Consider the following 25,674-nt stretch of genomic DNA (forward strand, 5'->3'; position numbering starts at 1 on the left):
CCCCCCCGCGAAGCTCCGCCCCCCGCGTGCGGCGCGGGTCCGGTTCGGAGCGCGGCGGGTCCCGGCAGCGGCGGAGCGGAGCGGAGCGGTGAGCGCCGGCGTCCCGGGCGGCGGCGGCGCGGGGGCTCGGCCGCGGGGCTGGAGAGGCGTCCGCACCAGGAGAAGCGGCGGCGTCTCGTTCGGCTCCGCGCCCCGTCTCGGGAGCGCAGCGCCGGTCGAGCCCCGGCGGGGCGGGGGGCGGCGGGGCCGGGGAAGCCCCGGCGGCTGCGGCGGGGTCGCCTCCGCTGCCCTGGGCAGGGCTGCCCCGCCGCTGCGGGCACCCCGGAGCTCCCGGGGAGAGACCCGGGGAGAAGCCGCCGTGCGGCGGCGGGAGCCCCGGCAGAACTTCTGCCCCAGTTTCTCCGTCCGTCTCCGTCTCCCCGGCTGCCAGCGCTGCCCCGGGTTTGCGCCGGCCTCTCGGCGCCGCTTGCAGGGACGCGAGAAGCTGCTTTAGATCTCAGTCTCGAGCAGAGCACCGCGGGCGGCTTTTCCCGGCAGAACGCCCGTGGGGGGACACCGGGCCGGCCCCGGGCTGCCCGCGGGCGGGGGCGGACCCGGGGCTCTCGGGGTCTCGGGCGCTCGGTCCTGGGGCCAGCGAGGGAAGCGGGGCTGAAGCCCCGCGGTCAGGAGGGCATCGTGCCGCCGGCGGCCGCCGTTTCTCGGGGCGGGACACGGGGGACGCCGCCGGGCAGCCGGTGGCGGAGGGGACGGTCCCGTCCGCTGGCAGCAGCAGCGGCCTCGTGCCGGGCTGGGGGGGGTCCGGGGCCCGCTCCGAGCCGGGCCCGCTTTGCCGGCGGTCACAAACACTTCTCGATCCTCCTGGGCTGGGAGGGTCCCGCCGGTGCCGCTGCCTCGTGCACCGCAGGCTCCGGCCACCCGTTCGGCTCCCCTGAGCGGTGTCACCCCGCGCCCCTGGCTCTGTGCCTCCGGCCGGGCTGGGACCCTCGGAGGAGGCCGCGTGCTGCGGAGCTCTGCCGAGGGTCACGCTCTCCTGGGAGGCTTTGGCCTCCGCTCGCCCTCCCCACCGGCCAGCCACCCTGTGTCCAGAGCTGTGCCGCAGCCCCCGTGGCACGTTCCCATCGCTGTGCGCGGACACCTGGTCCTTCTGCATGTGGAGGGGGGTCCTGCTGGGGCCGGGGGCATGGCCGTTGGCTTCCCTCCGCTGTCCCTGCCTTGCTGAGGGGTCTCAATGTGGTGCTGGAGGCCCGCTGGGGTGGCTGGTGGAGCTGGCTGAGGGCCGACGGCGTGCCAAGGAGTGGGTGCGGTGGGGGACGCAGCGATGCCACAGCTTGTTCACGCGCAGTCTTTGAACCTTAGGGTTAAGTAACAAAGTTTTAACTGTCCCGAAAGAGCAGAGACCTCAGAGCAGCTTGTTTGGGCATTTCTGGCCCATGAGTAGGCTAGCAGGAGAGGGAGGGAGGCCCCGGGGTGATGGTGGAGGGAGCACACGGTAGGGTGAGTGCTGAACCCCCCCTTGGCCAGGTCCTGCACCAGGCGTGCTTCTGTCCCCGGAGGGGTACGGCCGGCAGGGACTTACGTGTCTCCCTCGGCACCGGGTCCCTGTCCTGGCTGAGCCTCGCCCTCCCCTCTGTGCCCCGAGGCAATCCGGACTCACTGCTGACCCCGTATCCTGTCCTTTGCAGGTGCCAATGGAGGTTGGCGTTTTGCCAGTGGAGCTGTGGCAGCTCATCTTGTCCTACCTGCACCTCCCTGACCTGGGCCGCTGCAGCGCGGTCTGCAGGGCCTGGCACGACCTCGTCCTCAGCCTCGACAAAACACGCTGGCGGCAGCTGTGCCTGGGCTGCCTTGAGCACAGACACCCCAACTGGCCCAACCAGCCCGGCGTGGAGCCACGGTCCTGGAGGGAGACCTTCAAGCAGCACTACCTGGCCTCCAAAACCTGGACCAAGAACACGCAGGACCTGGAGTCCTCCAACTGCCTCTCCCTTTTCCGGAGGAGGAAGGGCCGGCGCCAGCTCAGCGTGGGTGCGGGGGGCGAGTTCAGCAGCCTCCGCGCTGCCCTGGCCGCTGCCAGCCCCTACGACCGCCTGGTGCTGCTGCCCGGCCTGCACGAGGAGCAGAGCGAGGTGTTGCTGAAGGTGCCTGTGGAGGTTGTGGGGCAGGGCAAGCTGGGGGACGTGGCACTGCTGGTGAGCATCGACCAGCACTGCCCCACCGCCCGCCTCTGCAACATCGTCTTCGTGCCATCCTGGTTCACCTCGGTGCTCTACAAGGTGAGGCTCGGCTGAGCGGGGCTGGGGCGTGGCGAGGCCGCCCAGGTGTTGTGACCGAGGTGGTTTCCCTGTCTGTGGGCATCTGGGGAGCACAACTGAGGGTCTGTGGGATTCCCTAATGTCTGGGGGGTCAGGAGCTTTCATAGAATCACAGGGGGGGTTTGCGTTGGAAAGGATCTTAAAGACCATCTAGTTCCAACCCCCTGCCATGGGCAGGGAGACCTTCCACTAGCCCAGGTTGCCCAAAGCCCCGTCCAACCTGGCCTTGAACCCTTCCAGGGAGGGGGCAGCCACAGCTTCTCTGGGCAACCTGTGCCAGGGCCTCACCACCCTCACAGGGAATGATTTCTGCCTCAGATCTCATCTAAATCTCCCTTCTCTGTTTAAAACCATTCTCCCTCGTCCTATCCTTACACCCCTGATCAAGGGTCCCCCCCACTTTCCTGTAGCCCCTTTCAGTCCTGGGAGGCTGCTCTAAGGTCTCCCCGGAGCCTTCTGTTCTCCAGCTGAACCCCCCCAACTCTCTCAGCACCTCTCCATTACAACAGCAGATATGCTTATGGTAGGTTACTTATAGGGATATATAATGTAGGTGCCAAGAGAATTAGGTTTCAGAAGGGTCCAAACCATCTGTGCAGGCAAATTATTAAGAGATGTCATCATTGTGCGGTAAACTAAACAGGCTTTATTAATGGTTAAACAATGATCAAATGATAATTGATGACTGAATAATAATTAAATGTTAATCAAATGGTGATTAAGCAATAATTGAATGGTAATGAAACACAGATATGACACTGATTTGATACTGATTTAAATGATAATTTAAATGACGATTTAGACAGTGGTCAAACACTCTACTACTTACCACACTTCTAATAATTAAGCTATAGCTGGATATGTAGGTGTCACTAGCGTGCAGTATAATTTTAAGCCTAATGTGAAATGTGACTGGGCTCGTTGTAGGTACCAGATGCCAGGTTGGGGGTGTCTCAGCATCAAGCAGTAGCCTCGAGGGGCGTCCTTGCCCAGGGGAGGTCATGGCCGTGCAGGAGAGCTCGATGGGCTCCGCAGATGTTCGCGGCATGAAGCGATGGCCTCAGGGCCTGCCCGCCCTTCGGTGTGTGTGTGAGAGCAGCTGCAGCAGTTTTAGTTTTGTCTAGTCCCAGATCAGGCTGGCGCCATTACCCCCTGATAAGATGTGGTCCAGGCTCCGAAGTCCCTGAGAAGATCTGTCCTGGCATCGCTCCGACGCTCTGCACCGCGGGGCTGCCGTCAGCCAAGGCTGCTTGTGGCAGTGCCTGAGCCAGAGCATCCTTCACTCGGTCAGAGGGGTGCGTCCATTACCCCATCCCAGAGGGGCTCCAGCCGCCCCGGGGGGGAGGGCAATCTGAACTGACTCCAGAAGTGGGGCCAAAGGGGACCAGCGGCGTAATGGCGTCTTGTGGGAGAAGCTCAGTGTCACAGTCTGGCACCAGCTGGGCATCCCCGGCCGGGGTCCAAGGTCTCGTAGCAGGTTTGTGCAGGAGTTCAGCCAGTTTAGGAAGGGAAAAGTATGTGCAGGATGGGATGGCCTCAGAGAGAGAGGCTCATTTTGGATAAAAATTTAGTCTGTTTTAAGAGGGTGTAGCACAACACCACCTTGAGCAACCAGTAGATGCTGTTAATTTCCATTTTCACCTGGAACAGCCAATAGATGATGATGTTTTTGTTATTTCAGAGCAATTTTATTTTTCTAGACTGTTTCCACTTTTCCAGATGATAAGTTGCCGTTGCAATGCCCTGATTTTTGCACTTGCCAGTGATATCTCAGGATGTCTCTGGTTTCTCAGTACCCAGCTACACCTCAGAGGTGCAGCTGTGCTTCTCAAGGATGTTTCTGGCTCCCAGTTCCCCAGCTGGCAGGCATTTTCCTCTGTTCAGTGATTGTCCCCTTCTCACCAGCCACCTTTCCGATGGCTCACGTGGCCAGACATGAGCAACCTGAGAGTCTGGGCCCACAGGAGGCACCTCTGGGGCCAGCAGTCCCGGTGCTGTGCTCCACACCAGCCCCGCCACCCCAAAAACCAGCTGCTGCTGGCATGTGCTCTGCCCTCAGCCCAGGCTGGGACCCCCCGGCCGGGGTGCCTGGGGTCTTCTCTGGGCCGAAGCCAGGACGCGGGGTCACGGGCCCAGTCCCGCCACCGCTGGATGGTCCAGGGCGGGATGTGCCCCGTGCGGGCGCTGGGCCCTGGGCCATGCCTCCAAAAATGAGACCTTCCTCGGGATGAGTCAGCCTGTCCCTAGTGATAATTTACAGTTTAATTTCCTTTTCACCATTTTATTATGTGGCAGATTTAACTTAACCAGTCTAAAAGTCCCCAGGAGAAAGACAAAGCACTGGCACGCAGTGGGAGAACCGAGTTGCAAATCTGCTGAGAAAGTCCCTGTCTGTCTGTGGCCGCTGGCAGAGTCTCTGGCTCAGCGGCGTCCTTGGCAGCATTTGGCTTCTCCAGCCGTTGCTCTGGTGTCTGTGCGCAGCCCTTCAGCTGCTGTCGGTGGGATGAGAGCGTTTCCTCCCAACTCCGTCAAACATGTTAAAAAAGCCAATTATGCCAATCCTATGGGCAGTCATTAAGACCCCATGAGTTGCAATTTTGGAAGGACTTTCACAAGCAGCCTCTCAGAAGCTGATTTGATTGTGTCCCTCTTAATTATCTTTTTTTATTTAAAAGAGGGAAGGTACGATTCAGTACGGAGCAGGCTGAATGGATTTCTCTGTGATTGACTTTGATTATGGAGAAATGCATTTCTAAACCTGCTTGCAGTACGACCACTTCTGAGAGTGCTCAAGGATGAAAACAAGTGATAGGATGGTGTGTTGGCCGCAGACTCTGGAAATCTCAGTAAAATTGCCCCAATTCACCTGTCACAAGCTATTGATCTGTCTGCTTTTAATGTGGTGCACTGGGCAATCGAGGGATAACCTGGGAAGATAAAAATAACAGTTTAGGATATTCCTAGTCACATTAGGAGCACAGTGAATTCCAAGCACGCTAGTCAGCTTTTCTGACCTGGCTCCTCTGTACCTCGTCTCATTTCTGTTGGCCTTTTCTGTAGATAAGCAGCAACTCGCTCTGCCTGTGCAGGAGAGGGATGTTTGGCCACAATCATCCTGGGGGTTTGCCAGCACCCATAAATTGCTGTGTGCATTCCCTGGCAAAGCAGCAAGGCCATGGTAGGAATGGCTTGCTCACTGTTCTGCGAGTACCCTTGAGTCAGATGGGGAGCCACAGCCAGGGAACAAGGAATTGCTGGTGTCTCTCCTGCTGAGTGTCACCACATAAGGCCTGTGCAGCACTATGGCACAAATTTTTACCTGTTTTGCTTTGCAATTGACATATCATAGGTGCAGCGTCCTTCCACCAAGTACAGCAATGGCTCCAGGGAGAGAGTTGTAGCTCTTCAGGCCAGCCAGGTGATGTTTGATGTCGTCTCGCCTGGTGCTTCACCCAGTAAACCCCCGAGTACATTAACGATGCCAGCTGGTAGACACACCTCCCTGAAGGCTGCAGACTGTTCTGTGTGGGGAGCGTTGCTAAGGTTTAGTGATCTTGGCACATCTAGGTCCTGCCTGCTCCCGCAGGTGACTGCTGGGCCTTGCTGAGGATCCCAGGCTGCGCCTTGGCAAGGAAGTTAAGGACACGTTGCCATCAGGGAAGGAGTCGTTGGGTGTCATTCGCTGGAGGATGCTGGCTGACTCAGCTGGCAGCGCTGCCACTGGGCTGTGCGGGCGTGTTGCGTTTGTGACACCTGAACGTGTGTTGTGTTTGTGAGCATGAGCCTGTGTGCTGTGGAAGGACTTCAAGGTACGCCCAGGGCTGCTTTCTGCTGCTCTGTGCAATGCTCTCACCCGGTGCTTACTCTCCAGACAACCGCAGGCTACGTCCAGTTCGACAACTGCACCTTCGAGAGCGGGCAGCTGCAGATCCATGCACCGGGGACGTGCCAGGTGAAATTCTGCACCTTCAGCCAGTCCAGCATCCACCTCCGCAGCGTGGCCCTCTGCATCCTGGAGAACTGCGAGTTCACCAGCAGCGAGAACGCCGCCGTAACCGTCGAGGGCTGCCCGAGCTTGGACCATAACTGGGCCTGCAAGCACCTGGCCACGCTGGCCAAGTCCTGTGCAGTGTCCATGGAGCCCGACGCAGCCGGCTGCCCTGTGGCCGAGCAGGATGGCTGGGGGGAGTCGCTGCTGGAGCCGGTGCGAACGTGCGAGATTGTTGTTGGGGAAGGCCAAAGCAGCTTTCTCTCTGATGCGGGTGCCCAAGCCCTGCTTGGCTCAGTCCAGGAGGACGCTGAATTTGAAGAGAACCTGCGGGCAGCAAAGGAGGAGGAGGAGTACCTGGCCCTCAACTCAAACTCCAGTGACAGTGACTTATGCAGCGATGATGAAGAGGACGCCCAGGCTGTGTTCAGGCTGCCCTGCCAAGCCCACAGCCTGAGTCAGACGCTTGCTGACCTGGTGGACAGCAGGCTGCAAAGCAACAGACTGCATGCCCTTCAGAGGGACCTTAAGCTCAAGTCTCTGCAGCAGGAGCTGCAGCAGGACAAGGAAGCCCAGTCTTTGGCCAACTCTCTGCAAGGCTGCATCATCCGACAGTGCCTTTTCAGGGATGGGAAGGGAGGAGTGTTCATTTATTCACGAGGGCAAGCAAAACTGGAAGGAAACATCTTCAGGAATCTGACCTACGCAGTGCGCTGCATACAGAACAGTAAGGTGCTGTGAAGATTGCTGTGAGCCCTCTTCCCGCTCCCTCCTGCTCCAGCAGCTCCTCTCCTGTGCATGGCTTGGGTTAACCAGTCCTAACACAAGGCAGGTCACTCGCAGCCCCCCGCTTTCTGCATGCAGTAATGGAATCACAGTTGGAGACATTAATTCAATGGCACGTTGGGGTGGTGTAGTCAGCCCCGCTCTACCCGTGAATTAAACTCTCAGCCTGTAAAAGAGCTGCTGGTTATTGTCCCCTTTGCTGCTCCCAGCACAGCCCGCACCACAGATGCAGGGACCTGGGGACAGCGGTGCCAACCCCTGGTCATGGCCCTTGCCACGGCCCATCCTGGCTGCGTTGGGAGCATCTGCAGGGGCGGGCACCCGCCATGGGCAGAGACAGGGTGTAAGGAGGGATCTTGGCCGGGGACGTGTGCTGGAGGTTGGACTGAGGTTTCCCCTTGGTGCAGCATCGTCTAGCCCCGCGCTTGCCCAGAGCTCTCCGCCTTGGTGCCCCTGCTCCTCTCCAGACACACTCCTCTCTCACACTGCCCAAATCCCCGGCGCTGGCAGCCAGGGGGCTCGGGAGGCTCCTCCAGCCACCTGCCCAGAGCAAGACCATCCCCAGGGGTTGTCGGGGCAGCCCAGGATTTGGGCCCGTTTTCAGTGTATCGCTGTAAAAGACTGAAATAGAAGTTTTGTGCAGGGGGAGGAAGGGGAATGTTTTTCTGCCCTGTTCTGGGAAAGCACGTTGCTGTGGTGGCAGCGGTGCTCTGCCTCCCCACAGGAGCGCAGAGCACCGCTGCCTGTGCAGAAACGCTTCGCTGCATGGCGATGGGGGACGGCTCCTTTCTCCCAAGGGACACCTGTACTGGGGTGCCTTCCCGACACGGGGATGCAGAGTGGTGGCAGGAGGGAGCAGAGGCCCCTCGCATGGCTCCTCTGTGCTGCTCAGCCCCTCTGAGCTGCTCGGGGGCTGTTTTCATGTGAGTTAGGCTTGTGACAAACGCAGGTCCAGCACTTGGGGCCGCCTTCTGGTTTTATTCCCTTTGTTTGCTTCCAGCTTGGTTAGAAGACTGGTTTTAACTAGTAGCAAATGAGGGGGAGATGAGGCCAGCCCAGCTGCTGCTCTTGGTAAGAATTTGCTCAGCTGGGAATTAGTCCAGAGGCTCCTGTGAGGTGGGGACAAGGGCTTGGTGCCAAGCACGGCACAAGTGCCAAGGGCTCGGTGTCCTCGCACAGGCAGGACCCTCCGGTGCACACCTGGGCCGGGGCCCGGCGGGTGGGACCCTGCGGGAGCAGGTCCCCGCACTTTTGCCTCTGGTAGCTCCCTCCATGCGCAGCCAGGCATGACGGATGAAGACAGGCACCTGTTGAGCCCTGCTGAGCTCCGTGTTTAGCGGAGAGGTTGAACTAAGCACCTTCTGGAATGAGCAAATAAAAGGAGGTGTAATTTAACTGCCTTCTGATCTGTGCTGCTCATCGAAGTGGGATATGCAAAGGCGATTTCTTAGCACTTGTAGGACATGGATTGAAGACGTGGTTTTGTTTGACTGGAAAATATTAAAGATTGATGCTGCGTGAAAGTTTAACTCCTTAGATGCCCTGAGGAAACTGGGTTGTTATGAGTGGTGTCAGTGACTTCAGTTTGCTGGCTGGGCCATTTCTGGCCCCAGGTGGCAGGATCTTTGTTCTGAAGGCGCAAGGTGATGCACAAGATGCCCGCTGAGCTGTGAGCTGTAGTGCTGGCCCAGCCAGCGTCCTGGGAGACCCCCAGGAGGCTCTGTGGCGTTTGGCCCCCGAGCAGCTCTGGGAGCAGGGCCGGGAGGCAGCGCACGGGGGCTGCCTGCGCGGGGCTGGGGCAGGTCTGCCGTAGGTGAGCGGTGTGGAGGTGGGACGGGGATGGGGCTCGCTGGCAGTGTGCCAGCGCAGTGTGGTGGAGGAAGCCGCAGGCACGCCTGGGCGCGGGCGTTGTCATGCAGAGGGATGTGTCAGGCTGAGAGGTATCTGCTGTGGCTGAGCGGCACCGAGCACGGCGGGTCCCGTCCCCAGGCAGACCCGTGCCAGAGGGTAGTGCCCAACGGGCTTAACTGTAGCCCTTGTCCACAGGCACTGATCTTCCTTTAGCACACCCGGGCTGCCGCAAGGGCGGGGGGGTTGTAGATGCATGGAGGCTGCAAACGGGAGAGCTCTACCCTTTGCTCGTGCCCTCTTCCTTGTCCTCCTGGCTACAACTGCATATGCTTCTCCCCTTCCCTGCAGGTTGTCATGCTGAGGAACGACATCCACCACTGCAAGGCATCGGGGATCTTCCTGCGCCTATCAGCCGGCGGCCTGGTCGCAGACAACAACATCCACTCCAACTGTGAGGCCGGCGTGGACATCCGTAAGGGAGCTAACCCCCTTGTTCTGGTACGTACCCCTCCAAGCCGTGGTGCAGGGTAGCACGCACTTTCTCCTGCATGCTGTTTCTCTCCAAGGGGCAGCAGGGACCCATCTCCCAGTATAGAAAACTTTTCTGGTAGCTTTGCCCTTCAGCCTGTTTCTTAGGTTTTTGTTGGTGAATTATAGCTGACCCCAAGGGCAAGGCGCAGCCAAGGGCTGCCTGATGGTACATGCATGGTCTCCTCCTCCATTTGATGGTATGTGTTTTAAAACCTCTGTGCACTGAGGGAAAGGGGATGTAAAATAAACCCCCCTGTGTAAGGAGAGAACTCATGCAAGCAAGGTAGTAAATCGTCATGGTACTTCAAATTGTTTCTCCCACTGGGAATTGTGTTTCCTACCCTGGGAGTTGATGGAGGGTCTCAGCTCTCTGCTCAGCCTCGGGCAGGAGGGAGCAGCAGCCTGCCCTCCAGCAGTGTGGCTTTTCCTCCAAATCATGAGTGTCTCCAGCTTTACAGTGGGTGATCTTGTCCCTGTTTACCGAGTGCTGTATCTGCGGTCATCCTTGAAGGAACCGGGGCCTCGCTGTGTGAGGGGAGGCCAAGAGGCAAACTTCTGCCGAGTGACCCTGTGGCTGCATCAAGCTCTCACGTGGGCTCCGCACAGAAGGTGCAGCGGGCAGAGCTGCAGCCCCACAGAGGAGGAGGAGGAGGAGGTGGCAGCTCAGCCATGGAGCTGCAGGCCATGTCTGGCCTTGGCTGCAGCTTTGAGCTGCTGTTTGCTGCTTCGCCTGCTCTGGTGGTTCATACCCCACCGCTCTGCTGGGGCTGCTGTCCTGCTGGGAGGGTTGTGGGAAACGAAGCATCCCCAGGTCCTGGGCAGCCCTGGGAGGTGGCAGCAGGAGCTGCTGGAGGAAGAAGAGGCTCCAGGCATGATGGGAAGGGAAATTTGGCATTGTGTGCTAGAATCCCAAAGAAAGGTAGAAGTTAAGTATGCCTTGACCATTTGAGAGAGATTTCTCGGCAGCTGGATTAATTACCCTCCTGCCCTTTTCCCCAGCAGGGTTGGTAGCTGTGGCTTTTCTCTGTGGTTGCTGCCTCCTCTTGCTCATTTTTATGAGTGACTTTCCTTCCTTTTGCTTTTATTCTCTCTACATATGCAAAAATAAAACCATAGTGCAATAAGATACACAGTGGCCTTCGCTCAGGCATTGTCGTCGCTGGCAACGGAAAAGGCATCATCCGTAGCAATCAGATCTATGGGAATAAAGAAGCTGGCATTTATATTCTGTATAATGGAAACCCTGCTGTGAGGTATGTTAGCTAGCGCTGACCTCTCTCTCTCCTTAAGAATTTTTCCTCCCACTGTGCACACTTTTCTTCTCCTTTTTCCTGTCCCCACCACAGAGCAGAAATAGGACTGTGGTGCACTAGTGCCTTTCTGTGACTCCCCTCTACCTGCTTGCTGCACCCAGGCCTTTGCCAACTGCCAGTCCTGGATTTTCCCCCTGTGTCTGAGGAGGACACAGGCTGTGTTCAAGATGAACAACTCGCTCATGTCATGGTGCTTTTTGCAGGGAAAGGGGAAACGGACTTGGCACTCTAATCATTGCTACTCCACCTTTCGGCTTTAAACACCTGGAGCTGTTGACTGGTGTGTGTAATACCATGCGGGTTAGGTGTTTTTGTCAGTGTCTGGGGGGCTTCCCCCAGGTTGATGCCATCAGCTTCTCCTGGTGGTATCAGCTGGTAGCGATGGGCCCAGAATCATGGCAGCAGCTGGAGCACGGTACCGGCTGCAGATGTGAGGGCATCTCATCCACACTGCCACCCCATCCCACCTCTTGCTGTGCCCGTGGGCGATAAGGAACAGCCGTGTGACAACTTTCCGCCAGCAGTGGGGCACGGAGGGCACAGCGTGTTGGCCCTGGAGCAGTCCTGTAGCTGGGATGCAAGTGTTCGTGCTGGAGGTGCTGATAACTCACGGTGCTTCAGCCTCCAGCCCTGCAGACCTAATGAGAGCGGCTGCTTGGGGGCGGGTGGTCTGTGTGCAGCGCTGGTGAGGTCAAGACTGACCCTGACAAACCTGCTGCTGCGGCACTGGGGCCTGGAGGGGTTCAGTCTGACAGCGCAGGGTCAGGGCTGGGCTTTCCGACAAGGGGCTGTGAATGTGCCCTCGGAGACGTCTTGATTTCTGAGAAAAGCGGTATTGGCAGGGCTGGGCCATGCTGAGGAAACACGCTGCAGGAGGAGGGTTCGCTGGGTGTCCTTACCACCTACTTTCTCACAAACTCGTTTGCAACCATCTTGCGCCTCGTGATGGACGTGCCACCATCCGAGATGATGAGGAGGAGGCAGGGAGAAAGCTTGCTGGGAAGACAACTTTCTCCTCCTGAGTAGCCTTGTTTTGGAGGAGCCCCTGTTCCACTCCTGCGTGCTCTCTGTGCTGCCCTTCCTCCGTGCCGGCCCGTGGCGGGCTCCAGTGCTGGCCGAGCGCCCCGGTGCCATGCCGGGATGTGCCCACGCTAAGCGTGGGGCCGGGGGCTGTTGGCACGGCGGGGCCTCGCCGACCCGGTGGCTGGTGCAGCAGCAGGCAGGCAGGGCGGGCGGCGGGGGGATGTTTGTGGTGGGAGGAATGTCCTTTGCCAGGTGCCTTTTCCACAGCTGGAAATGGAATCAGGTTGTGCCGGTTCCCAAGAGCCTCGAGCCCAGCCCTGTCCTCTGTCCCTGCCTGGCTGGGGACTGGGTTTGGTGGGGTGTCGCGAGGGGCTTCCTGCAGGAAGCAGGGAGGTGTCCTGAGAAGTCAGCCAGCGAGGTGGGTGTCGAGTACCATCTTTAAGCGTGACGCAGACCCTTGGGCACGTACATCTTCCAGCCGGAGGTGCCCTCTGCAGCCCCTCACGAGCTGTCTGAGCGTGGCTGTGTCCCCGCTGCGCCGAGGCCGAGGCTGGGAGGTACCAAGTGTGATGGAGTCTGGTGGTGCCAGGCCACTGCTTGCTCCCCTGCGCTGCCAGAGCCACGCTGGCAGGCCCTGCCCGGCGGCTGTGGGCCCTGGGCAGCCGAGACCCCCCTGCCTTCTGTTCCTGGGGGGTGGTTTCACGGCTTCCATTCCTCCTTACCCTTGCAGCTGATGGTGCAAGCGTGGATTTCAAGTACAGGCATGTGTCACACCAGGCCCTGCAGCCTGTGCCCTGGGCACCGCCGACAGCCCACTGTGCTCTGGCAGGGCCGTGGGGCTTCCCTCTGCACACGGCCAGGCAGGCAGCTGCGAGGCTGTCCCAGCCGCCCCGGCACAGCCACGCTCGCCTCGCACCCTCGTTCCTCCTGACCGGGTGTAGATGGGACCCCGGGGGACAGCAGGTGACATCTGCTCAGGTGCAGCAGGGTCTGCATGTGCTCTCCAGCCCGTTGTTCCCAGCACAGCGCTGCCTCTGACCCCGCAACCGCGTTTAATGCTTCCCAACATCAACCACCATTGCCGTCTGCCCACTGGCTTTGGGGCTCCTCTGGAAGCAGCGGTCCCTGGGCTGATAAAGCCTCTTCCCTGGGGTGGGGGGGACGGGGGAAACAGGCTAAACCCCTCACAGACTCCTCTGCAGCATCCACCGAGGAGGGTATTGTGGTTTGAACCCGGCCGGCAGCCCAACACCGCGCAGCCGCTCGCTCGCCCTCCCCTGACTGGGGATGGGGAGGGAACGGGGGGGTGAAGGGAGACTCGTAGGTTGAGATAAAAACAGTTTAGTAATTATGATGAAATAAAACAATAACCATAGTAGAAAGTACAAACAGGTAATGCACAACATGACTGCTCAGCACCCAGCCTGTTCCCAGCCAGCGATCCCAAAATACCAAGAGCCTGAAACCACAATCCTGGAAACAAGAGAGAATTTCCCATTCCCGGCCCACGCTCCTCTACGCACTGATAATGACATTGTATGATCTGGAACATTCCCTCGGCCAATCCTGGCCCACTGCTCTGGCCATGCTCCCCCCCAGCTTCGTGTGCACTCGCACACGGGCAGGACACGGGGAGTTGGAAAGTCCTGGATTTCTGAGCAACACCTGAAACCATCAGTGTGTTATCAGCATTCTTCTCATGCCAAGTCCCATGATGAATCCAAAAGACAGTGCTGATGCAGCTGCTAAGAAGAATAGTCTATCCCAGCCAAAACCAGGACAGGGGCTCTGGCTGCTCTGCTTTTCCGCAGGGACACAGGGCTCTGGAGCCCAGGGCTGCTGCTCCATGCTGCCCAGGGGGTGGGGAGGTGGTGGGGGGCTGGCCTGCCTCCCCGGGTGAGGGTCGAGCGTGCAGGGTGGTTTGCAGAGGAGTGAGTTTGATGCTGAGGAGAAGGAACGTTGATCTTGGGGTTGGGGGTAGCTGTGGGTACAGGTGTCGCGGGGGCAGGAGGCAGCACTGGGTTCTCCCTGTCCCCCTGTGCATTCCCTGCGGCTGCCTGGCTGGACGGAGAACGGCCCTGACGCAGTGGCTCTTTGGGTGGTCACAAGCACCTCCCGCTCTTCCCCTGCTCTCATCGATGTGTGACTCTGTGCCCCTTTTTGTGCTCTCTCCTCCTTGAAAGCATTCTGGCTGTCCAGCTCCGCTCTGCTTTGCCTGTACCTGCCCCGCTGTGCTCCCCTCCCGCGGCGTGGCGTGGGGTGGCTGCCCCGTGCCCAGCTCCCGCTGCTGGCGGCGAGTGACGGGCTGTCACCAGTACCTGACTGGGTAGACTGGTGCCTCTGCAGAGACCCGCTGCGCTGGCACCACTCCAAACCATGCACAGGCAACGCTGCTGGTAACTTTCTTTTCTTCTCCTACCTTAGTGGGAACCATATTTTCCAGGGACTGGCTGCTGGAATAGCAGTGAATGAGAACGGGAGAGGCCAAATCACAGGTATGGGAATGAAAATGGCATTGTCATCCCGGTTTGTTTCTGTCTTTCAGCCTCTGTCTGTTTGGTTGCTAAATTTATCACCTTGTGGTTTTTGGGTGACTTGAGGTGCAGTAATCCCCTGGTTTGCATTTTCTAGTGGCAGGAGCATGTCTTCCCTCAGTGTGTCCTCCGGATCATTGTTCCCTTTGTCCCTGGCCCAGCTGAGATGTGGAACTGTGCTCCAGAACAATCTGCCACTTTTTTTCCCTCCTGTGCCATCCAGTTTATAAGCTAAAGCTGTCAATGACCTTTTCCTACTGTCATGGCACTTCTGGTGCCTCACTCTGCCCTACACCTCAGAGGATGGGGAGGTGGTGGTTACTGGAGCTGCTAGGGTCCGGTGTCCCATGTGGGAGAGCATCGCCAGGGAATGGGGGAACGGGGAAACTGCAGGGGCTCGGGCTGTGCCGCAGGTGATGGGAGCGATTCGGTGGGGCCAGGTCTCAGCTTGCCGGTCTCCGTGCTCCCCGCGGGCAGAAGGCCGGGCGGTCACGCTGTCCTCCCCACACGGCCCCAGGGAACATCATCTGCGAGAACCAGTGGGGGGGGGTGGACATCCGCCACGGCGGGGACCCCGTCCTCAGGAACAACCTCATCTCCTGCGGCTACTCGGACGGCGTGGTGGTGGGTGAGCACGGCAGGGGCCTCGTCGAGGGAAACGTCATTTACGGTACGGAAGCAAGCGTGGGGGAGAGCAATGCTATCTCCCCTGTCCTGACGTCCTCTGGGGTTTCCAGGGCGTCCTCGACCTCTGGTGCACTGGGGTGGGTGCTCAGAGGGGCTGTGGAGGGTGCTCAGGATGGGGCTGTGGTGGGTGGTCAGAGGGGCTGTGGAGGGTGCTCATGTGGGGGCTGTGGTGGGTGCTCAGGATGGGGCTGTGGAGGGTGCTCAGGATGGGGCTGTGGTGGGTGCCCAGGGGGGGCTGTGGTGGGTGCTCAGAGGGGCTGTGGAGGGTGCTCAGGGGGGCTGTGGTGGGTGCTCAGCGAGGGGCTGTGGAGGGTGCTCAGAGGGGCTGTGGTGGGTGCTCGGGGGGGGGGCTGTTGTGGGTGCTCAGGATGGGGCTGTGGTGGGTGCTCAGGGGGGGCTGTGGTGAGTGCTCAGGATGGGGCTGTGGTGGGTGCCCAGGGGGGGCTGTGGTGGGTGCTCAGAGGGGCTGTGGTGGGTGCTCAGGGGGGCTGTGGTGGGTGCTCAGAGGGGCTGTGGTGAGTGCTCATGGGGGCTGTGGTGGGTGCTCAGGATGGGGCTGTGGTGGGTGCTCAGGGGGGCTGTGGAGGGTGCTCAGGATGGGGCTGTGGTGAGTGCTCATGGGGGCTGTGGTGGGTGCTCAGGATGGGGCTGTGGTGGGTGCCCAGGGGGGGCTGTGGTGGGTGCTCAGAGGGGCTGTGGTGGGTGCTCAGGGGGGGCTGTGGTGGGTGCTCAGAGGGGCTGTGGTGGGTGCTCAGGGGGGGCTGTGGTGGGTGCTCAGAGGGGCTGTGGAGGGTGCTCAGGATGGGGCTGTGGTGGGTGCCCAGGGGGGACTGTGGTGGGTGCTCAGAGGGGCTGTGGTGGGTGCTCAGGGGGGGCTGTGGTGGGTGCTCAGAGGGGCTGTGGAGGGTGCTCAGGGGGGATGTGGTGGGTGCTCAGGGGGGCTGTGGTGGGTGCTCAGCGAGGGGCTGTGGAGGGTGCTCAGAGGGGCTGTGGTGGGTGCTCGGGGGGGGGGCTGTGGTGGGTGCTCAGGATGGGGCTGTGGAGGGTGCTCAGAGGGGCTGTGGTGAGTGCTCAGGGGGGCTGTGGTGGGTGCTCAGCGGGGGGCCGTGGAGGGTGCTCAGAGGGGCTGTGGTGAGTGCTCAGGGGGGCTGTGGTGGGTGCTCAGCGGGGGGCTGTGGTGGGTGCTCAGGGGGGGCTGTGGTGGGTGCTCAGAGGGGCTGTGGAGGGTGCTCAGGGGACTCTGGTGGGTGCCCCCTCTCCTGGCTGTGGTGGCTCCCAGCCCAGCCCATCTCAAGCTCTGCACCATTGTTCTGCCGTTGGTGCTGGGCCCTGGCTCTGGAGGGGCCCCTCCCCCGAGGAGACCCCCGCTTTGTCTCCCCCGAGGCCTCATGCCAGGGCCCTGCCGCAGGACGGGGTCCAGGGGAGGCTGTGGGTTCCCCTCGGGATGATGGAGCATCCGCTGTGCCTCTGCACCCAGCTGACGCGGGGGCGTGGGCGTCCAGCAGGGTCTGGCGTTGAAGGATGGGGCTGATGTCTGACAGGGGTGAACTCCCCTGGTGATTTTCTTACAAACTGGAAGTAGCTGTTTTGAGGAGTTTTGAAGCAGCTGCAGAGAGCCCAGTGCTGCCGGGGCGCAGGCCGGAGCCCTGGGGGGGCTGTGCTCCTTCCTGGCCCTGTTTGGGGCGGAGACAGACGCACGGCTTTGTGGGCGTCTGTCTGTGCGTCTGTCCCGGCACTCACGCTGGAGGCCGCGTCGGCCAGTAGTGCTGGTGGCCAGTGCCAGCCCCTGGCAGCGAGGGTGACGCACACAAGGGAGGGTGTTCGCAGCCATCTCCGGTGCAGTGGTGGCCGGGCAGGAGAAGTGTGGTCGTAGGGTCCAGCCGCTGCAGTAGTCACTGGAGAATACACCAGCCCCAGGGAAGCCCAGCTTGGTGCTCCTGGAGCTCCTCCATCCCTGGCCCCGGGGACTCCCGCTCTGGGAGGAGGGACCATGGCCCCTGAGCTCCCAGCACTGCCCGTCTGCGGCGGCTGGCGGTCAGGGCTGGGCCGGGGGCCGGGGGCTTTTCCTCCTGGTCACGCGAGTTAAACCCGGGGACTTGAGCTGGGGTCAGAGCACGGACGGTGCCGAGAGAGGGTGGAGGTGGGAAATGAAGGCGCTGAGCTCATGGATTCACGTTGGCCCAGCGGGACCAAGCCAAAGGAGCCCCTGGCACGTGGGGTTTGCCTTCCCGTGTGCTCCAGGAGGAGCACGGCCTCCGGCCTGCCGGCACCGCACCTGGGATACTGGCCGCCATGGGGCCAGGCTGGGGGTCTCTGACCACCGCTGAGCTGCGAGGCCGTGCTGTCCCGCACTGCAGGCAACAAGGGCTGCGGGGTGTGGATGACGTCCTCCAGCCTCCTGCACCTCGTCAGCAACCAGATCAGCCACAACAGCATCTACGGGGTGGCCGTGTTCTGCCGCAAGGACGACAACGGCGACCAGCCCCCCGGGCAGGGTCAGGGGGGCGGCGACAGCTTCCAGGAGGAGAGGGAGGGTGCTGGCCGAGAGAGCTACACCGTCGGCGAGGAGGAGTACCCCACTGCCCGGCACCCCATCAGTGTGGCGCTGGTGGAGTTGAACAATATCAGCCACAACGGAGGTGAGCTCAGGGCCTGGGGCTCTCCCTGGGCTCTGGGAGAGGGACTGGCCTGCAGAATGGTGTGCTGTCCTGGCCCAGCAGCACAGGGCTCTGCCAGGGCCTTGGAGAAAGCACCCTGGAGAAATGGTGGGCCAAGACCTGAGCACAGATGGATTTTTGTCCTTAAGCTCCCAGTCGGAAAGTCATATTGTGGCAGGGGAAGCTGGGTAGCTTTTAGAAACAGAAATACATTTGTGGTCATCACGACTGAAGCTGCAAGCTCTTAACTGATGTCTCTTCCTTTTGGCTGGCAGCGGCTGGGCTGCACGTCAAGAGCAGCGAAGCACTCAACATCATCGCCAATGTAATTCACGCCAACCGCGACGGTGGGGTGGCCGTGCTGCAGAGCAGCCAGCTGACACGTATTGCCAACAACAGCATCTCCTGCAACAGCCACGGAGGCGTGCTGGTGGAGGCCGAGTGCCAGGTGGAGCTGCGTGGCAACGGCGTCTATGAGAACGGCAGCCACGGCATCGTCTCCAAGGGCGAGGGCGTTGTCGTGGAGAACGACATCATCGGCAACCACCGGTGTGGCCTTCAGCTGCTGCAGGTGGCCGACATGAAGGTGTGTCCTGCAGAGTGCTGAGGGGGCACTGACCTGTGGGTCCCTGCAGCTGGGGACGGGCGAGGTAGAGCCCCCTCCGGGCTTTCTGACCCCCTGGTCAGGAGGGGCTGCGCTGGCCCTGCTGGCAGCAGGAGCCAGCAGCCAGGATCACACCCTCGGCCCTGTCAGCAGAGGGGCTGTGATTTCCAGGCTATGTTAGAAGTGTGTCCAGCTGAGGGAGGGAAGTTGTCACCCACCTCCTGTGCCACTGGGAGGCTGCATCTGAAATGTTGTGTCCAGTTGGAAACCTCAAGGTCAAGAGGGAGGTGGAGGAAAGGGAGAGGGTCCGTTGCAGAGCCACCAGGATGAGCAAGTGCTGGGATGCGTGACTGATGAGATGAGGCAGAGGGAGCAGGGCTTGGTTAGTTCGGCAGAGAGGAGGCCAGGGAGGATCTAAGGGCAGCCCGCAGCTGCCAAAGGGCAGTCGGAGCCAGACCCTCCTCGGCAGTGCCGGCAAGGGCCAACAGCACAAGCTGCAGTGGTCCCTGGACCCTGGGAGGAACCTTCTTGCCTTGGAGGGTGGTGCAGCCCTGGGACAGGCCACAGAGCGGTGCGGGGTCACCATCCTTGGGGGTTTCCAGGCCTTGGCAGGACAGAGCCAGGCCTGCCCTGATCTAGTCCTATAGACAGTCCTACTCCAGAGCTCCCTTCCACCAGCACTCTGTAACTCCAGGGTTTTTGTGGGCTGTCATTTGGAACAGGCTGGAGGAAAGATGCAGGTGAGAATTAAGTAAGCATTTGTTTTTAATCAGGCCAGCAGTACAAAACAAAAGTCCACTGCTCAGGAGAATGGGACGTTTCTATCCATGGTGGATTTGAAGTGTATCACTCAAGAGAGGTTTAGAAGTGCTCTGTAGGGCCCAGAGGGGGGAAGTGAGATCTTCCCTGGCCTCAGCATTGCTGGGTCCATGCTTTTTACTGCTGACATACAGCGGGAAGGCACACGTGTCCCAGCGGAGCTGGCCATGTTGCCCCGGAGCGTCCGTGCCACCGTGACGGGAGCGTGAGAGGAGCAGCAGCACCATCTGATAGCAGCAGCACCTTTTCAGGTGCACGGAGGAATGGCTTGTGTGGGCTTGTGCCATTGCTCAGTGTCAAAGAAAAGAGAAAATTTTGGAAGTTCTATCTCAAGGCTGTATCCTCTTTGGGAGTGGTCCACAGGTGGCTTGTCGCATCTGCCTGATGTTTAAGCCTTGGTGAAGGACAGCTCAGCCGTCATTTCCCACCTGTGGACTCACAGGTGGCTTGTAGGAGAGACCTCTCTTCCCTCAGAGCAGCAAAAGGAACCCTGAGGATTTTGGTGCAGTGACATTTAGCAGAGCCTGTCCTCTCCCAGGCTTGTTCCCTCTATTTAACTGAGCGGCACAGTTACGTGTGTGATCCTGCAGGCCTCTGCTGGAGTTCTGCCTGAGCTCTGCTGAAGGACTGGGGTAGCTGGTGCCTGAACTAGATTTTCTGGAAATTAGATGCAGTGTTCCAGCATCTGGCTAGTTCCCAAGGTTAGTACCTGGCTCAAGGTTGCCTCCGTTTTGTTCTTTGTTGAGGTGAAGCCACTGGACATCAAAATGATAGATAAATGCAATTTAACTAATCGTGAAGGACCCCTAAAATGGGTGTACAGAAAGCTCTGCCAGGACTAATGCTCTGCATGAGTCCTGCAGGGGCTGCAGACTCCTTTTGAAAACCATGCCCGTGGAAAAACATCGTCATCTGGCCCAGAAGCTAAAACCTGCTGCATTTTCCATGGTCCCAACTGGCCAGTCTCCGAGAGCACACAGGCAGGGTCCATGCTGCAGGGCTCACGGGGGAGCGCAGCAGGGACACAGGGCCCTGCTGAAGTCCTGGCAATATCGTGGTGCTGCCGTTTCTCTTCTGCCCGCTGGCAGAGCCCAGGAGGTGCCCAAGGGCAGGCGAGGCCGGGGCGGGGGGGGGGGAGAAGTGCTGGGCGAAACCATCTGCGTGTCCAAGGAGCAGGAAGGACCGCACTGATTTTCCAGGTGATGGCACAGTGAGAGCTGTGGCCTTATCTTTCCTGGGGACTCCCAGGTGCTCTCTTTTCATATACAAAGAAGTGGCAGCCTGTAAGTACAGCTGCTCAAAACCTGTAGGGCAAGGAGCATCTGCAGGTTTGCATTCAGCAGCATCTGTGCACGTGTTTCACCAGGGGGTGGGTACCAGCTGCAGGGGAGCTTGTAGCATCGAGCACCGACAGCAGCTGAGCTGCCAGATGGGGCCACCAGGAAAGCCTTGGGGGAACTCGTGTGTGTGCGTGGCTACAGTGCGTCCGTCTGAGCCTGCAGTACGTTCCCAACCTGCCGGGGAATGCTGGCGAGCCTGGGGTGTGGTGTTGTGTTGTGTTGATCAAAGAGCTGTATGAACAGCGTCCTTCTGCTTGGGCCGTCCCATCTAAAGCTTATTTTGCAGGTGATCAAGAACAGGATCCAGTCCTTTCGGGACTACGGGATTGCTCTCTTTGATGAAGCCAAGGGCCTGGTGCAGGAAAACATCATTTTTCAAGGGAGATCCAAGAAATCCATTTTGCGACCACTATCAAATGCAGAGGATTGCATCATCCAAAACAACGTGCTTCTCACCTTCAAGAAAAGGTGAGGCCCCTGGCACCACGGGGTGCAGCTGTGAGCCTGGAGCCACCATCTTGCTCCCGTGTGAGGCGAACGCTGCTCTGGAGCTGCTCTGGAGCTTCCCGTGGCTGCTGGTGCGGCACCAGCCCCCTGCGCATGGTGAACCACTGCGGGTGAGGGCTGCAGAGCTGGGAGGTTCCTCGTGGTGTCCCTCTAAAGCCAACTGAGGAGCTTGGATTGTTCCTTGACAGGCCAGTGTGGGTCTTCACGATGCCTCTGAGCATGGGGACATCTGCACTCTGAGCGGGCCAGCTCCTTCTGGGTACTACGCTGCTGTCCCGGCAGCCCCGGGGCATTTGTCACCCAGGGCCGCCACAGTCAGAGGCAGGAGGAGAGGCCAGAGCCGCCCCCAGCCTGCACTGGACTTCTGTGCTGGTGAGGAGGAGGGCGGCTTCAGGCACCAGACTCCACCTGCAGGCTTTTGCCACCAGAGCAACATGAATGGAAATGGGAAAGTGGATCTTGGAGCACTTGTTTTTCCCGGGTGTGATTTAGCCACCCTGGTCTTTGTGCCTGTAGAGAGGGAATGTGTCTTCTGGTGGTCTTCAGAGGTACCGCTGTGCCTGCAGACCTCTGATGGGTATGGCAAAGCCTTCCTTAGCCGCCAGCCGTCACCCAGATCTCAGTGACTCTCACCATTATTGGCCTTGTTCAAAACAGGTCACTGTACACCAGGACTCTGCAGCAGTGAGAGTTATATACCCTGCCTGAGGAGGGAAAGCTGAAGCCCCGTACAAGGGCTGGGTATTCAGTGGATTGTTCTTTTTAGCTAGAAATTTGACCTTGACTCTTCTTTCTAGGTCACAAATCTTGGTCCAGGGTGTGGGAGAGGACAGGGCGGTTGGGATCTGTGGTGCTCTCACCTGGTCCTCTGGACTCCCAGAGCACAGAAGCCAAGAGGACCCTCAGCACCTCCTCCAGTGCCCTTAGCTGCGTGATTTGTCTGTGAGGTTTTCAAATCTGGCCCCTCTTTAAGCAATTCTTGGGAGGTCCCAGCATGGACTCTCCTTCCGCAGGCTCTTGCCCCATCCCCCAGAACTTGCAGTCACTTAGAGGTGTTGGCTGAGAAATCACAGAAAGTAGCTTTTGCAGTAAAGCAGGATGTTCTGTCTCAATTCTCTAACCCTTCCTGTCCCACTTGGGTTTTGGAACAGACATTGCATGGCAGCTGCCCTGCCCCTTCCCTCCTTGAAGGGTGAACCCCAAAGGAGCGTTTCTCAGGCTGGATGCACCATTTCGCCCCGCTCAAGGCCACGCGTGGGCTGTCTCTCCTCTCCCCAGGTTTGACACAGAGTGCATGCTGACCAACCCCCCGGCACGGCCTCACATCAGGGGATGCGCCCTGGGGCCCCGCACGACAGCTGGTGCTCAGAGGGCCTCCAGCATAACGACCAGGGTGGATGGGGGCTGCCACAACCACGGGACCGTCTTCTGCACTGTTCTTTGACCAGGGAGGGAGGTTTCTTTGCCGGCCTCTCCACCTGTCTTTTCTCTGGAGCTGATGCTGGGGAGCTCTCACAGCTCAGGAATGGGGACCTCCACTGGACTGTACTCCCTTTTCATGAAGGATTTTGCGACTTCAGTGGCACCTTGCTAAATAAAAAGTAGCTGGGAAAACATCTGTCAATGTCTCCCTCTTTGCCCACTGAGATGGCTGTGGGGTGATTTACAAGCGAGCAGTTCATGAGATAAAATGTGCCCCTGGCAGGACTGAGGTGCCTGGCCCGGCCCCCCCAGCCTGAGCTCCGGACAAACCTCTCTTCCTGTGGGGCCTGCGGCATTATGGATTTGGGAGTTGCTTGCTTTGAAGCCGTTTCATCTGCATTTGTGCCAGAAGACTCAGAGACCGATAAAAATGTCCTCTGTGGTCTGTCTCAGTTTCTGTTTGTGACCATTCCAACCTCGAAGAGGCATGCAGAGCAGCACAGACAGACCTACACAGGGACAGACGTTTCTGCAGCACGGGTCCCTCCAGCAACCGGGCTCGGACACTGCCCAGTACCTGCCCCTGGGTCCCAGTCTCCTCAGTTCCTGGCACCAGGACATACAAGCCCCCAGAGGCTGCAGGCCCCAGAACAGACAGACAGACACACAGACACACAGAGTGCCTGGGCTCCCAGACCATTTTGCCTCCTCGGTAGCAGCCCCAGGCAGGTGCAGACTGCCCCCCGCAATGCTGGCACCCACGCTGAAGGGAGAGCACCCCGAGAAGAGTCACAAACAGCTTGGCGAGGGGGCAGGACAGGCCAGCGTCTGTCCTGGGCCACCAGCCTCCTGTTTACACACAACGGGCCACTTCTTATCCCTCCGTTTTCCCACATTTGTTCTCCCAAGCCACGTTGATGCCTGTGTTTCCCCACATGTGGTTCCTCCCCAGGGCTTCCTGTAATAATCCTTGTGCAATCCCAGGATGCTCTTCCCCTGCACCCCATAGCGTGTTCTGTACCCTGGCAGTGATCCCGGGTCTGTGAGGGGCTCGGGAGGGGGTGGGTGTCCCCTAGCCCATGGGGCTGAGGTCCCCTGGACGGGGAGGAGGTGGGTGGGGGCTCATGGCTCTGGGGGTGTCACTGGGGATCCCCCCCTGGCCCCCAGCGCTCTTGCTGTGGGGAGATGCAGGCTTGCATGCCATGACCTCGTGTGAACAGCTACCGGCTTCTGCCCTGTCATTCCCCGGCCTGGGACTGGCCGCTGTTCCCAGCTGGATTTTCTGTGCCATTCACATAACAAGCTGCCTGCACAAATTTCTCCTCTGGTACAAGCTGTTGCACTGTCTGGTGTCGTCTACTACTTCTCCACAGACCGATGCTGTAAGACAAGGCAATCCACCTTTTTTTGAAAAAAAGAAGTACCATTTTCTGTAATTTCTGGCACAAATAAAATGCTGTATTTTAGAAGTTGTCTACATTTTAGTAACTGAGTTGCTAAAACAGGGTGGAAGGCCTGTGGCTCCTGGCTGAGACCGACCCTCCGGCTGGTAACAGGGTGGTCGGGTTGACAGATTGTCCTGGAGCTGGGGCAGAGTCAAGCAGTAGAAGCTGCAGTGGGAAGGTGATGTGCACGGCCGTGCTGCCAGCACGAGGGTGAGCGGCAGGAGAGCAACGGCCGTGCAGGTTGGTAGCAGGGATGGGGCTGTCGGAAGGATGCGGGAACACACATTCGGGCTGCGGGGCAGGAAGCTGAAGTCCAGGCTCCGTGCAGCTGCCCCTGCAGTATGGGCTGTCTCGCGTCCACGGGCACGGAGCCACGGCCTTGATGTGTGGGGCGAGCACGACTGTGGGGAACGTTTAGAGATGGAGACCTGGGAGAGGATGGGTGGGCTGCACACCATCAGCAGGGAGCCAGCTGCTGGCACAGACAGGGGTCACACCAGCCTGGTGCCCCACCAGAAGCACTTGGAAATGGTCAGTACTACCGTGAAAATGCCTGTAGGGACTTAAGGGTCCAACTGCAATAGATGTGGAGGCTCAGGCTGTTCCCAGCGGCAGTTACCAGCGCACGGTGGGGCTGAACGTGCACATACACATAAGCCAATGCTGAGAACTTCAAAGATGGGGCTGCCCACAGTGGCAGTACAGGTTCACCACCATTCTGAATCCCATCAGCCAGACCCCAAAAAACCAACAAAACCCACTGAGATTTAGGATCTTTAAAGTGGCTTTAATATCTTCTTCATTCTGTGCTTTTTGCACTTTGGGGCAGCAAAATGCCCCATGGAGGAGTCACATGCTGTCAAACAGATATACAGAAAACTGTTCACAAATCTGGGGAAGTAGTTCAACTCACTTCACGTTGCAGAACGTGAGCAAGGACTTAATTTCACTATATGGAGTAAGAGGTAACGTGATCAAGTATCCTGAAACTCTCCACAGGTTGAACTGGAAGTATGGAGTACAAATGTTGTCTTAAAATATTAATATTTGTACTATCAATCACTATGGAGAAATCAAATGTTCATACTAGCTTCATCTTCACAAGGAAAGCAAAAATAAAGTTTGCATTCCCAAGTAATCTTTCAACTTTATGTTAAATACACTTGAGACCCTGACTGGTCAGTACAGTTGGGACTTTCAGACACAAAGTCAGAAAACAGAATCCTCTCCTTGTGTGGGGAGAATTCAGTGAGCATTCATTAATCAATTTTCACTGATGTTCCTTAACAAAATGTTTCATGTTCTCGCATTACCGTGGATAGTTTCTAGAGCATAACGGAAGCAGCGTGGGGTGCTGCTGTACCTGTGCAAAGCCCAACTCAAGTGCTCGTTGCGGCATGGTGGGTATCAGCCTCCGGCCCCCCTGACCCAGCAGCTCCAGTGGCTTTTTCACTCCCTGGACGCTGTCCAAAGCCAGGGCATGTGTGTGCCCTGCACGGCCACCTCTTGGAACAGCACAGACCTCGCATTTTGCTTTGCTCAAAGAGAGCATTTGTCTGCCTGTAAGTTAATTAGAGCTCATCATTTCCAGAAGGGCAGCAGTGGTGAAAGTGGAGTGTCTGTCCTGCCGTCTGTGTGGGAACCAGCTGTGAGACATGCCAGCACTGCCGGCAAAAGCTGACTCCAACCCAACGCTATCCTACACAGCCCCGCGCTCTTGCGTGAGAAGGAGCCTGTGCCCAGTCTATTTCATGGAACCTTTTACTTGGTGGCCAGACACCTGATCAAGAGGACTGCAATGTCCTCGGTGTGCGAACGAAGCACTGGAGCGATCTTGGGGTGGTGGCAGAGGAGC

At 58.9% G+C, this 25,674-nt stretch overlaps 1 protein-coding gene across 1 annotated transcript; it reads left to right on the forward strand.

The window, feature by feature from the left end:
* Positions 1 to 21: 21 nt before the first annotated feature.
* On the forward strand, positions 22 to 22,603 carry FBXO10 (F-box protein 10). The gene is made up of 11 exons (XM_074856286.1): positions 22 to 88; positions 1,683 to 2,273; positions 6,184 to 7,032; positions 9,286 to 9,435; positions 10,585 to 10,721; positions 14,229 to 14,299; positions 14,856 to 15,008; positions 17,383 to 17,664; positions 17,958 to 18,268; positions 20,732 to 20,913; positions 22,231 to 22,603. The coding sequence occupies exons 2-11, from the start codon at positions 1,689 to 1,691 to the stop codon at positions 22,394 to 22,396; spliced, it is 2,886 nt and encodes a 961-aa protein (XP_074712387.1). The 5' UTR covers positions 22 to 88; positions 1,683 to 1,688; the 3' UTR covers positions 22,397 to 22,603.
* The last annotated feature ends 3,071 nt before the right edge of the window (positions 22,604 to 25,674 follow it).

This window comes from Strix uralensis, chromosome Z, assembly GCF_047716275.1.
Source record: "Strix uralensis isolate ZFMK-TIS-50842 chromosome Z, bStrUra1, whole genome shotgun sequence".
NCBI lineage: Eukaryota > Metazoa > Chordata > Aves > Strigiformes > Strigidae > Strix > Strix uralensis.

Excerpts from the sequence above, each read along its gene's own strand:
- FBXO10 (XM_074856286.1), top strand. The coding sequence starts at position 1,689 with ATGGAGGTTGGCGTTTTGCCAGTGGAGCTGTGGCAGCTCATCTTGTCC. Across the intron at positions 9,436-10,584 it reads GAGCTAACCCCCTTGTTCTG|TGCAATAAGATACACAGTGG; the intron begins GTACGTACCCCT and ends ATAAAACCATAG. Across the intron at positions 14,300-14,855 it reads CGGGAGAGGCCAAATCACAG|GGAACATCATCTGCGAGAAC; the intron begins GTATGGGAATGA and ends ACACGGCCCCAG.